General features: G+C 41.7%; 1 protein-coding gene across 5 annotated transcripts in view; it reads right to left on the bottom strand.

The window, feature by feature from the left end:
• Positions 1-14,617, bottom strand: part of LOC119023917 (pleckstrin homology domain-containing family A member 7-like) — a 135,927-nt gene that overhangs the window by 95,847 nt on the left and 25,463 nt on the right. Inside the window, exon 1 of one of the 5 annotated variants that reach the window (XM_037106219.1) lies at positions 2,891-3,153. The exons of 3 other annotated variants lie outside the window; for them this stretch is intronic. In XM_037106219.1, coding sequence (XP_036962114.1) covers positions 2,891-2,961 — 71 coding nt within the window. In that variant the 5' untranslated portion in view covers positions 2,962-3,153. Of the gene's footprint in view, positions 1-733; positions 846-2,890; positions 3,154-14,617 lie in introns of those variants that run through there. One more of the 5 variants, XM_037106220.1, reaches the window with a different exon arrangement.

Genomic DNA, 14,617 nt, shown 5'->3' with positions numbered 1-14,617 from the left:
CACCTCGCCATCTAGATATCTGAGTAAGGTTTGGTTGGTTCAAAGATTAAACCAGAGTCAATTATGAGCATTTAGAAAGAATTAGGTGAATTATGAAATTATTGTGTTTGTGTATGTATAGGTGGAGAGGCAGGCGTGACGGAGCACTTTGTATGCGTGCGTGCATGCGTGCGTGCGTGCGTGCGTGAGGATGAGGCAAAGGCTTTCAGACAATCTGCTCCATTCACCCCCCACCGGGCCACCAGCCCAAATCCATTTACATCCCTGAGCCGTTGTGAGTCTGACAGCCCTGCACGCCCCTAAACACACACACACAACACAGAGTAAAGTTAGTGTAAAATCTTCACATGCAGGTTTCCATGCAGACAGGAGAACGCATCTGTAATGTGTGGGTAACTCAGCTCATGAAGCTCTGTGAGTCTGGAACTGTGCCATGAACTTTGTCACCTGTCACTCCCCGTCCGCTTTTATGGCTCTATTCAATAAATCCTCTCAGTAAATTCTGTGAAATATAGCGTACTGTCTGTCGGAATTTGCTTATCTCTGAAATAATATCCCATTTTCTTGCAGTTTTATCAAATATTTCAGCGTATTGACATCAGTCAGTAAAACATAGTAGATACAACCACTCAGAAAACATTTTATTTCCAGTCCTCCACCCAATACCCACACACAACTACACCAATACTCTGAGGCACGCACATGCCAACCCCCATTAGGCTTTCACGCTCACCTCATGCCTCCATGGTTGACTGACACAGCTGGCTTTTGTTGGATTAGTGCACCAAACAATGGAGTCTGGTAAAGGACTTCCTCAAACCGCGAATGAACACCTAGTCATTTGAATGTAAACACACTGGATTAAACAAAGGGGTGGGGGCGGAGTCTGGCAGAGTCAAAGAAGAGTCTGTTGACAGGTGAGGTGATCATTAACTTGCACAAGGATCACTGGACTTTTACTGAGTTCAGAGGACAAACTTCATTATACTGCTAATGCTTCCATCAGTCCATTGTGGTTATTAAAGAAGCAGTTTGAATTTCATGAGCCACATTTGATGGTTTACAGAGAGTCTCAAACAAAACAGTTTGAACATTTTATAATTTCATTGGAGTGACAAATGCAATATCTAAGCCTTATTGCTTCTTCCTCCAAGAGAAACTAAGATCTAATTTCAGTGCTGTCAGTCTGCTTCTTCATATCCTATGAAATGTTCCCTTAATATCTCAAATGTAGAACCATTTCCTCCCTTTTGTCAGTGCAATGTAGGTGTTAACTTTAATATTCTACTCAGCAGTCGATCTTTTCATACAGAGACATATGCAGTAAAGGGAAAATCCCCCAAAGGACTGTAAATCCAGGAAGAGGATTAAAAATCAAGATGAGAAGATGGAAAACAGAGCACAAATGACATTGAAGCGCCAACAAGGACAATGATGTGTTAACAAAATAAAGCACTGAAAGTTAATATATAATACAGTCAGTAAATATCTTATATCCAGCAGCTATCCTGTTTGTTTCATCTGCATCCTAAGCATGTTGAACATTGCATTTATGCAGAATAAATAACACATTTGACCTGAATGCATGAAGTGGTTGGGCTACAGGTGGAACATTCATGGTGTGAGTCAGAGTACTTCACCATGAGAGCATAACAGTGGGAGTGAACAGCGATGGTTAGTTTGTTTTGGAGCTCAGGGCTGTTTCCTGGATTCCTGTGCACTCTCTCCCTATCTCGCTCTCTGCCATGAGCTGGCTGATCTGACAGGTCATTGACCTGCCCAGTGGTCTGAGGTATGACTCACTCATCAGCTAAATCCCTCTGCCCCCCGGTGCAGACCACCCCGATCGCTCCTGCTGCTGCTGCACCATCTCCAGCAGATACACATAACTAACCAATGTTCACAACATGGACTGATGAAGACAAAAAATACCAAGCTTTCATAATGCATGTGCACTTGTTCACATACACACTACGATGATTCATCATGCTATTCTTTTTTAAACTATGTCCTCATTACTCAACCACACAGAGAATTCATTAATAACTAGTAATGGTGAATCAGTATTCTGGTGGTTGAGCTCGAGCAGCCTTTAGAGGTTAGAGGCTATTACAGTATCCGACAGAAAAAGAGGCGTAGGCAGGGGTCTGTTCCCCCCTCAGGGAATGAGGATTGATGGTGTTCATTTGAGACTGGGTCACATCTGAAACCTTGTGATAAATGTAATGATGTCATTACTGCTGCCAGAGGGGGGGTAGACCAGGGACATAATGGAAGAAGACCAGTAAAGTCTTATGTAATCTGTTTAAATCAAGTGTTTTTCAGAAGAAAAAAACATGGAAACAGGTCATATCTTTTCAAATACAGTATGGAGAATAAGCTCAACAACCTGACTGTAGGAGTGTTTTTAGGAAACATGATAACAGCTCTTCACTCTGCCACTATTGTCACACTGACCAACACACCTGCCTATTCGCTAACTTCTTTTATTCTGCACAGGCAAAACCAGTTTCCTTGTTCTGTTCAAGCTGGGCGCCAAACAAATGTTCCTGACGAACCAGTTTGGTCACAACCTCTTGCTTTGGAGAACACTAAATATCGGCTTGCTTGAAAAGAAACAAGTCTGTATTCAATCGGACTCATTGGATAAACAACTTTCCCAAATGGCAATCCAAAATTTCCCAACAGCGTGCAAATCATTGACCTCTGAGAGAAACCAAAGGTTAAAGTGAGTAGAATCACTTTGATTATACATGGTAAATGCCCAGATTTGTTTTCCTAGTACAAAAATCTAATAAGCAATACGATCTCAAAGCAAGAAGTGACTTCAACAAGTTACTGTAAGTGCACAGAGAGAGTTTGGTCACATGTTGGGGTTGTGATAGCATACCTGCAGGGTGCATGGTAGAAGGGATATCCGGCGTGAGGTATGTGATTGCAGTATCCAGACTGATTCCACATGGTGCTTCTCTTGTTCCACGTGATGACAGTTCAAAAGTGTGGCCGCTGTTTCTTTCTCCTTTCTATTTCCAGTGCTGTGGAATCAGACACGGGCTGCTGGGAGTCACATTAATCAGTGTCTCTTCTCTCGTCTCTTGAGTGGCTCCATGGGGAGAAAACGAGAGGTGGTGGTGGCTTTGAGAGGAGGGACTACTGAGAAGATGAGGTGAGAAAATGAGTTAAGGGGGCTGAGTCCAAACAGAGATGGGATGATGATATCAGATGAGTCAAGTCTGGTGTGGTTTACACACCTGGAAATAAAGTCTGCTCCTGCTGCCCCCCACCCCCAACAATGCCACAACTACTCAGCAGAGTCTCAGAAGACTGCCCCAGGTGAAGTCTGACATCACAGGATACTCCTTTAATCCTGCCTCGAGCCAGTCATTTTCCCTCACATCTCAGGTGTAATCAGGTAAAACAGATGTTGTTGAGGTTAATCTTGCTGAGATGTATCTTTTGCCTGTTAAATCATGCGTAAAACGTGTCTCCACCTTGCATCTTAATGATGGGCTTTAGACCTCTCAGGCGCAGATCTACATCAGACAGAGTCCTCCGTTGTTCCAACAATCCCTGATGCCAAACAGGAGCTGTTTATGTCTTTTACACATCCACTGCATTCTCTCCAAAGTTCACAGGCACCACAAATCCATATCTTTCTGACATGAGCAGGTTAAATCCACAGCCCTTGCATCCCGCCACTGTATCTAGTTTGTCTCTGAGGTAGCCGGCTCCGGCACAAGCGCTTATTTCCCCAATCACAGGCTTCCCACCGGCTCTACAGTCTCACGAAACAACAGCGGTGCACGGAGCTGAATGACTGAGCATACTCACAGACAGGACGAGAGAGAAAAAGACAGAGAGAGAGGGGAGGGAGAGAGAGAGAGACGGAAAGAGAGAGGGAGACAGAGAGAGAGAGGGAGGAGGGAGGTAGCAGGGAGAGAGAGCGAGAAAATGAGGAAGAGGTAAGCAGAGCATAGCAACATTCCTTTTCCCGCCTCATGCTCATCTGGCAGGATATACACTGCTGAGAGGAGGAGAGAGAGAAAATGTGTGTGAATGTGAGAGAGAGAGGACAAAGAGAAAGAGAGAAAGAGAGAGAGAGAGATACAGAGAGAGGACACAGAGAGAGTAGGAGGACAAGAGGCAAAGTGAGAATGAGGAAAGAGAGACCATGATGGTGTTTACATGCACACAAAAAATGTGACTGCAATGTAATTTGAGACTTGAATGCAAACCTGGCAGAGGCCATGTAAACAGCTTTACTTTACCTTTGCCAGGGCAATTATGATTGTAGTGGATTGCAGTTATGTAATCACAATAAAGTATTTAAAGTACTCTGGTTTTTTTAAGGTCAGGAAGATAATGTGTATACCTTACTTGAATACATGAATGACCAATTTAGGCAGGGAAAGATGCTGGTGTAAAGTTTGTTGTATGAGATCAGAGGAGGAGCTTAATGAGCTCATGTCACAGCAGGTTTTGTCACATTTGCCGATTTGATAACTGAGTCTAACTCACTCTTAGATATATAAACAAGTTTCCTTGACAATAGGTTTTAACATAACAGGTTGTATTAAGTTCTCAGATTCCAATGAAACCATATGGAATCAGGGTTGCAACTACAGCCCCATTCACACTGCCGTTTGCATGCAGGGATCCTGCATGCACCCTCCTCCTCTGTGTGAAAGTTTCAGATGCGCCAAGGGGTGAAATGGAGGTAGTGTCAGGGCCATATTATTGGTGAACCGAACCAGTGTGAATGGATAAGCCAGCTGCGCGGGGCAGGGGCATGTCAATCGTACAGTCTGATAACTGCACAGGTCCCTCACTCAACTTAATAAAGAGAAATGTCCCACAAAGCAACACTACAAAACCAAAAAAAGTAACGCAGGAACTATAACTGTCTTTGGCAATTTGAGGAAAAAAAATACCACAGCTATACGTGGAGAAGCGTCCGTCCTCCTGTCTGTCCTCCCGCCTGTCCTACCAACTCTTCGTCACATTTCTGCTGGAAAAACAGCGTCTGTCACCGGCAACTCACCGAGCGTTTCTGATAAAAATAGCCAAGACTTCAGTGAATTTTCCCCCCGGAAAACAACCTCCGTCCCCGCGACCGAAGGAGTCAGACAGCTTCCAGTTCAAAAAACGAAACGTGGCGTTGCTGTGTAAAAAGGGCTTATGACTATTGCTATGACAGATTTCCTGCCTATCATATTCTCAGTTTGATCACTAAAAGGTGTTATTTGTATCAAATGACAAGAATTCAAAGATAGCTTTAAAAGTATAGGGGTCAGCAAGAAAACTGCTGCTGCTCACTATGCTAGACACAATTCTCTTTGCTGTAGCTATCGATGGGTGTAGCAACTAGCTGGCAACGTTCCTTTAGATTTGCTTGATTTGTCCAACTAACTGTCAAAAATGCAAAGATGTCAATTATTTATTTCACCATCACTAATAAAAATCTACACAAGTGACAGCCTGGAAACCAATGGCTCAGGTGCACTGTTTATCTCCACATGGCAACAGCCACTTTATGAGTGCTTGTGAACACAGCCTATCTGGAACATACAGAAGAATATGAAGACTGAGAGAACACAAGTGAGAGAAGGTTTAGAAAACACTAATGGATGAGAAGCCAGACAGATACATAGAAAGGAGAGCTCATAGCAGACATAGTCTGTTTTTAGTGCACAGCAGGTTATTCACAGCAGCACACAGTCTGACTCCAAAACCTCCCAATCAGCACATGAAGCCTGCAGGTGAGAGGTCACCTCTGTGTAGCTAAACAGAGATGTGCTGTCTCCCTGGAGAGGTGGACTACTCCAGTGCCCCACTAAGCAGAGCACTGCTGTGACCCTGCTGCAAGGACGGCTCTGCTGCACCTGGGGAACGGCTGGTGACACAGGCGTGAAGCTGGCAAAGTGACAGCTTCACTCACTGTGGGTCAAAGTCCTCATGTGTAATCTGATATGAAGACGCAGTTCGCATGGGAAGGTAGTGACTTGAAAGCTAAAAACATGTAGCAAATAGATTAGCTAATGAATAGTTATTTTTCTTTTTGTATTCACTGAAGGGATTTCTTCTTCACAACCCCGATAACTTGATGATGAAAGTTGTTAACTGGTGCAGTGTGACATGAGCCCTTATCACAGAATACATACAAAAGGGAATATTTACTGGTTGAGCTTTTCCCTTTGGAGCAAATATACTCATTCCTTTTTGTCGTCGTACATTATTGTGTGACACTCTTACTATCATCTTGCATCACTGTCCCGTGTGAAGTGAAAATCCCTCAGCCTAATGAGAGCAAGGGCTTATTTCGCAAGTCTGTGGCATTCACATTTGCAAGAAACAGTTTTTGATCATCCATGGAAAAACACTGTCAGGGAATGTTTGGTCATGGCATTCATCCACCACTTAACAAACTTTCATCAAGAAGCGTCATGCAGATTTGATAAATGTCCACACCATGATGATAATTCAACTAATTATAGAGACGGATTAAGTAGTGAGTCCTGTTGCATTGGAATATTAAACCACACAGAAGTTAAAGTGACAGCAAGAGCAGGACAAACCTAGCTGAGAGATTTATTAAAGATGCAATCTTGCTTTTACATTTTATTTGTATTAAACTTATGGACATTTCATTTTGAAACAAAGGTTTGATTAGTGCCACTGGTAGGGTTAAAACCTGTTAAATGCACTAAATCAGATAGGGGAGACAGAATGAGAGAGGTAGGGAGCGGGTGAGGGATTGGGAGGGGATGATAAGAACAGAAGAGGTAAGAGGAAAGGAGGGGGCATGTCCGTCTCCCGCTGGTTGTTTTTGTTGCAAAATCTTATTCCAACACAATCTAACCAGGGTTGCTAAACAGAGGGGACCCTACTTCTTTGTTTTCTCTATCCTCATCTTTACTTTCCTTGTCTGAGGAAGCAGGTTGGCTCCACCTTTGCTTGTTTATCCACCCACACACACTAACACACACAGACATGTGAGGAGGATCCTCTGCAGAGCCTGACTGACAAACAGGTGTACGTCACATCACAGGATGTAAGGTATATATAAAAGATTGTCATGCACAAACAGATTTGAGAAACATACACATGGCAATCATACAAATACAGAACATTTACATGGATATACAGCACATATAGTCACAGCACACGTACAGCTTTTGCAGTCTTGCAGACAGCTGACAGCTATGTTGAATCATTATGTCAGTGGGTAAGATGGCAGGAGTGTGATTGGCCCTGCGGTTCAGCTTATCACGCTTGTACAGTCTGCACCCCTTCCTAGCCGCTCGCCTTTAAATCTACACAAACACACTAACACACAACGTACCTACACACCTCTGCCTCTGTTGGCCCGCTGTCAAGGTCAAATCTGAAAATTTAAAAAAAAACAACAACAACACTCACCTGTACCCTTTCCATCTTTCCCTGAGTGCAAACTACTGCCCAACAGCACAAACACAGTACGTCTAGTTTTTGATCGATACCATTGATTTAGACATAACTTCATATTTCTGGCTTTAAAATCTAACTCTGAAGAACATTCTCTGCTTCTCTGGCAGTAAAAGCTCCATGGCCTGATATTTTCACCTCAAAGATGGTGCTGTCTATTCAGAAATCACAAAATAACTGTTCTACCCACAGGAGGGGACAAAATAAAATACACTATAATAGAGACAGTAAAACTCTTCACTTCCTGTCCCCTCACCCGCAGCATAGAATGTGAAATTTTATTGACAAACCTTATACAATTACTCCCATTGCTGCAATCAAGCAATGCGGACTCAACTGGCATAAAACAAATTCACAAAAATTGCAATGGACAATGACACTGTGTGAGGGGGGTCTTATGTGTTTATGAATTTGAGGTAGTGCGTCACCTCAGAGTTGATCCGCCCTGTCACTTTGACAGCAACCTCCAATTGACTCATCCAGCCAAGAAACTGTGTGAAGTAAAGAAGATGGACTCTTACATCCCTGCCTGTTGAGCGTTCACAACTTGTGTGTCCGCATGCACAGGTTTAAAAGCATCTTCGTCTCCACACAACATAATCTGGAACATGTTCAGGGTCAGATGCTTGAAACAAAATTAACCCAGTAGCTCGACTAAGGAAGCTAGGCTGGACACAATAACCCCCCAAATTCAGCTGGGCACATCTGTATCACATTTCAGGATTCAGGAGTGTCCCAGAAGCGGCTCTTCACTCTGCTCTACACACCAAGTCAAGCTGCACGGAGGGAGCGGATCAAGCCAGATAACAGAACAGTAGAGAGCATCTGGTCAATTTTCAAAATAAAACACCCTCGGCAGACTTCGATCTGCAGCACAACAAAGTCAGCAATATTAATTATAAACACACATTAAAAAGATGAATCCACTTCAATCAGAAACTGTTGAACTACTTAGGCTACTCACCCATGGTAGAAACACAAAAAAAAAAAAATCAAGGCACAGTGATGAAATAAACACAAATCTGAGCAACTGAACAATTACAGGCAGACATGACACTCCGTTTCAGGAGCCATGTGGCTGATGGAACAAAACTGCATCACACATGCAAGTTCACACAGATGTGACTGCTGGAATCATGGTGTAAGAAAATTATAAGATAACAACGCAACTATTGAGAGAAACACACTAACAGTGGAGCACAAAGGAAAAAAACACTGCTGCCACTAATGTAACCAAGCTTTGTGCAAAGGTTTAATAAGAAAATAACAGGAAATTAAAAGGTTTGTGCATTGAGCAGTATCTATCTTTCAAAGTTACCAAGTGCAATTTTAATTTGTCCAATTCCACACCCACAAACTTTCTCTCATTCCAAAAAGAGATAAAATCTCTTGTTCTGTCATTTCCCCTCCACTTTGCCTGTGCTCACTCTCTGGTGGGACTTTCTATTGGTTTTCTCAGGAGACCTTGATCGATCATTCAGCTGGTCAGAACTCAAGGAGAATCTGCTAATAGCACAAGATGCATGTCTCTAGATGAAAAACAGATCAGAGTCCATAAAGGGGAACAGGAGCCATGTGTGTTTTGGGATGAACGGGTGGTGCATGTGTTATATCTGAAAAAGATGGAGACACCCCTCTGTTGGATAGACTATTATCTGGCTCATATATGTCAAGAATGTGCTCCTGTCTTGGAGAAATTTTGCTAGAATGATGCAAGAATGTGTGTGGTGTTTGAGTGTGTGTGAGTGTGTGAGTGTGTGTGTGTGTGTGTGTGTGTGTGTGTGTGTGTGTGTGTGTGTGTTTGTTTATGTGAATATCCCAGGAGATCTTTTGATCCAGATTCTTCAATCTAAAGTTACACACACAAACACACACGCAAACATGCAGCCCTACTATTAATACTCTTTTCTCTGAGCACTTTCCTTTCATCATTCCTTGAGGCTCGCATCTCTCCATCTTCTCCACCTAGAATATAACACCACGATTAGAGGAACTCTTTAATATGCTGGATCAGATCCAGACTTAAGAGGAAGGGAGAGACACTTTCTTCAAACGACTGGGATTGACTGGATTTGATCACCTCCCTGGGTCTGATTAGCATTGCATGCTTTGGTGCTGAAAAACAGCAGTCAAATAGAGATTCACACACCCTGCGGCACATGTCTTTGCATTATCAAATCAAACGGTGAAAGACAAATGAGAAGATGCTCCTGCTGGCAATATTTTAGCACTTGACATGAAAAGGACTGAAACTATTTTGATTTCATTGAAAATGTAGATTGTCAAAATAATATGTTGATTTCGATTAATTACTATAGAAAAGATTTTTAAAAATTGTTAAATCAAATAACGCAGATTAATTGCGCTCTGTGATGCCCTTTGATCCCAAACGTCACTGAGCTGACTCCTTTCATGTTCCACAGCAGCATGGTTAGCAAGACGGAAGCAAATGACAAACCTTGCTGAGCATACTGAATGGAAAGGAGCAACATTATGTGCAATTTATATAACAACAAATTTTCCTTTGCATCACTTCAAGTGGGAAATGGACATCAGTGTTCCACACAAATGGGCAGTCTGCCCAGGTAAATTAACAGCAGCCCCTGCCATCAAGTGTCAATCACACATCAGATAATCTCCGCTGGACATCCCTTCTGTAAACACACTGATTGGGATGTGACCTCCCCTATTTAATGTGGGCCTACTTGTTTCACAAGCAACACTATGTAATGTCAGCAAACTGTTTGAGTGTAATTCGCAGGTCAAAGATTCTTCTCACTGCAAATATTGGTAAAAAACGTTCATGTTGGCATTTTGTTATTATCTGTGCGTGCCTGCACAATTGCCATGTAAAAACTATATAAATGTGTTACCATCAGCCAGTGAAGTTTCACACCTCTACACACACACACACACACACACACACACACACGTGTTTTTATGTTATGATATTATCTATGACTGGAAGAACTGGCTACAGGCTCTTAACTCATATACACACACACAAAAGCCCTATTGTTATGCAAGGAGACAAACACAATCCACAAAGACAGAATGAAACTGTAATGATCCTGTTGAGAGAATTGGGCTGATGCACGAGTATATAGTAATGAGATACAAGATGAGAATTAAAATATGAACAGCAGCGAATCAACCTGTAGGTTATGTAAACAGACAGTAAGGATAATTGTATCACTGACATTGCCATGTATGTGTGAAAAGGTATCGTTTAATAGGTATGGACTATCGTAATGAGATCAGCTGCCGGTACAAATAGGACACTAATGCGCATCATATTTATCCAGCCCAACACACAACACAGGCTTCACCCTGGAAAAAAAAAACATCCCTTTATGCATTGAGACTTTAGTACACAAAGGAAAGAAGCAGCATGACTCTCCCCTTTTGTAAATCAAAGCACATAAGCTCATTCTCCATCCACAAAGAGGCTCAGGTTCAAAGATGAGCCGCCACACAGACAGACCAGAGGATTTCACTTTTTTCCACACAAAAAAGTGAAGAACTTTAATTGAAGCCTTTTTCATTTCACTGTGAAACTTTAGTAACACAGGTTAAAGAAGTGTACTTAATGTGCTCTTGAAAACGTGCTTTAAATCTCTCTGAAGACTTCTTTTTCTTTTTGCTTTGGAAAACTGGCTGTCAAGCAGAGGTTGACAGAGTCCTCTCAGTCTGAAATGACAGGTTCACTAACTGGGCACCACCAGATCATGATCAACTCTCTGAAGGCAAAATTCCCAGCAGCTCAGTCAGTTTGTATAAAATATGTATTTTCCCTTTTAATCCCAACGCTACTTGAAGAGTTTGGCTGATGTTAGGCATTGTGTAATCCGGTATGTCTTTCTGATTACTAACATTGGGGAAAGACAGAAATACAGATTTTTTTATGCCTCTCAAAAAAAAAAAAAGCATTTTCAATGACTGTAATGACTCATCATTAAGTGATAATTAACATGGCCACTATCAGTTTTATTTGAGGCCTTGCTGGTTTCAGTGTGGAAGTTGATAAAACACAATTTGTAGAGAGTTTATACACCTTGGCTGAAAACAGAGGAGGGATCGATGATCCATGGTTTGAACAAAACCCAAAAACATCCTTGATAACTGTCAGGGTCATACCTCCCTATCAGATAATACTTTCTGGTTTGGACTCAAAATAACTGTAACCCTGCAGCTCTGCTGAAGATGGAGCAGCAGAGCCACACTCTATCTTTCATCAATGTTAAATCTCATCTCTTCAAGCACCTCACATCACCCTCCGCCTCCTAAATCATTTTTGTTCCTTCATTTCACTCCTCTATTACCAGCACTATCATATGATCTCATCTTAAAAAAAACTCCCTTCAACCACTTACTCTATTATAGCACCTATTTCTAAAATGATTTTACAAAACATGTCTGGTCATAATTCTAGTCATACTGCCAAGGTCAGTTAGCTATTACTTGCTACCATTGTCATGTTATTTTAATGATATTAAGCTGAATTAAACTGAAATTAATCTTGTTCTCTTGCACTATGCTATGGTGCAGTGCTTATGAGTGTCAGCTTAAAACTGCAATATGGAAATTCCTTCTTTCATATCAGGCTTTCTAAATTATTACACAGCCACTGTTTCTCTTGATACTACCAATGATTGCATAATGAATACTGTCTCAGTAGGCCAATGGAGAGAAGTAAACAAAACTGAGGATTCATTAGCTTTCTCACAATGCAGTGTCTGGAAATCAGGCCCTACAGTGCATTTGATCTGCTCTAGTTAAAAGCATCTCAGGATGATATAAAGTGAAATCTAATACAGATCCTTTGCCTCTGAACTAATGCTCTCAAGTATTATATTGTGTGGATCTCCTTCTGCATTCTCTTAGGTGCTGATTGCAATGGTAATGACCACCCAGTCCCTTGCTGCTTGTCTGTGATGGAGGAATGAAACAGCTCAACCTCCCCACCCAAAAGTGACCCCTTTCAGTTAGCCTTCAAAGGGCCGTGACAGTGAATGGCTTGACAGTGACTGCCAGGAACTGAAGAAGAGCTCACTGTCAGTCCATCACTGGCGGTGGTGACACCAACGGAAATTCAAGGTTATACTTCACTGTTTCCACTTAAGTGTGAAAACGTGTCGGTGAGGATGTCAGAGATGGACAAATCTTTTAGGGTGCATCAGTAGAGTAATAAGGCAGGAAGCAGCGAAGAGACAGAAACATAAAGACCTATTACAAAAATAACTGGCAATTCTGACAAACGCTTTGCATGCATCTTAGCCTTTAGTGTCTGTTTATTACTGCACCTAGCATCTGTTCATTGGTCTCATTTTTCCACCATGGCTATAATGTACCTGCTTGCAATGACACATTCATAAGTGCGTAAGAAGTGTAAAAGGAGAGTTACGTATGAGCAAAGGGTAGCAGTGTGTTTAATGGCATTCAGGCTCTACAAAGCACTTTGCTTTGAGGGAAAATGGGGAAATTCTCCACACGCTCATCTTTCTGTCATCACCTCCCCATTGTTGGGAAATGTCACATGGTCATACAGTGAGGGTCAATAGTTGACTTTTAATCACAGGCAAATTTGACAGAGCAGAACTGCTGAATGGGGAAGTCTTGGGTCACTGATTTAAATGTCTACAACAATCACCAAAAGACCGACAGCGCATAAAAAGACATCTGTCCCATCCGTCGGCACATCATTAGCAACATCGACTATTGACTAGTCTTTAGGAAAAGTTCACTGTGTCTTGTAACCAAGGACGTCATTTTAAGTAAGAGAGAAATCTAAGAAAGTAAAGAGACATGTTGATCGCCTCATCTCAGTCGCCTTCAGTTATAATAATAAGCAGTGATCTTAACGAGCAGCAGTGAGCAATTTGCAGGCTTTTTTTATGAGTTCTGCCTCTCAGTCCACATAAAGGCTGCCATATGATATTGGCAAAGGCTGCTGGGGCTGTAGGCAGCCTGAAGCTAAAAACAATGCCTGCACACATTACTCTGTGTTTATAAAAGAAACAGAAACTTAGATTTGCTGTTTTTATCGAAAGCGACTGTTCTCTTAAAAGACAAATGTCAGTTGAGGATAAGACAATGATTTTTAAGATCAGGAAACAATAAAAGAAACTAATTATTTTACCGAAACTTGTCAAGTCGGAGTGTCTTTGCTGTGTGACAGGCCATAACGGACAGACAGTTTCAATTAGACAAATACAGAAAACGTCCACACTCTCAACCAAGGAAATTAAATTTTATACCTGTACAGAGCCAGAATAATACTATAAAACTGGTATAGCTTTAAAATAATTCTTACATTTCTAAATTAATTCTAATTCTTAAAATTAAGTAGACTAGTCTACTCTAATCTACTTTTTTCTGTCTTTTTGCTTACAAATCTAATTCCCAAAGAGTTGTGCGAGCTGTGTGAAACATAAATAAAAACAGAATGCTTACAAAGTAAACAGGTTTAGCGATCCAGAGCCAATGTAATAATTAAGCAATATCACACGAGAGGGAGTGCAGTTGTACTGTATAAAAGCACTGGTGTGATTCGGTCGTAGGCATTATTAGTTAACAGCAGTAAACCACAAGAGATCGTGATTTGTTTATATAGTTAATCATTTATTTGACTCTGCAAACACAAATAGTTCTGTAACTGGGAGGGAGGCTAGGCTGTTGCCAGGCAACACATAAACATTTCCTACAGAACGCTACTGTGTCTGCATATTACCGCTACTTGTATTTACATTTATCTGAATGTTTCCATATATTGTGCAACCACTAAAATAAGGTGGCATGATGTGTATGTCTGATGAATTAACAGCTCAGTCAGACAGCACGTTGCTCCAATGTTTCCGGCTCTCCATAGATGGTCTCCAGCAACTTTTTAGCGAGCTTTCAGACCTGCAAAACAAGTTTTTGTTTAGATATGTATTTTATGTTCGGACTGCGACACAGTATCGATGAATCAAAAGCATCTCACCTATGCCCACTCACTGCCATGATCTCCCTCGCCTCGAATCCCGCATCAGACAGTTTCTGTATGGCAGTGTTGGCTTCAGTTTTGCTCTTCTCTAATTTGTCGAGGTCGGCTGATCATATCAACAGACCTGGTTAGCGCTGATGTATCCTGGCCTCTCTCCTTCCCTTTGTC

The sequence above is a fragment of the Acanthopagrus latus genome, chromosome 8, assembly GCF_904848185.1.
Source record: "Acanthopagrus latus isolate v.2019 chromosome 8, fAcaLat1.1, whole genome shotgun sequence".
Lineage (NCBI taxonomy): Eukaryota > Metazoa > Chordata > Actinopteri > Spariformes > Sparidae > Acanthopagrus > Acanthopagrus latus.
Note: the sequence above shows the minus strand (reverse complement) of the source record. Positions and strands in the feature narration are given on the sequence as shown.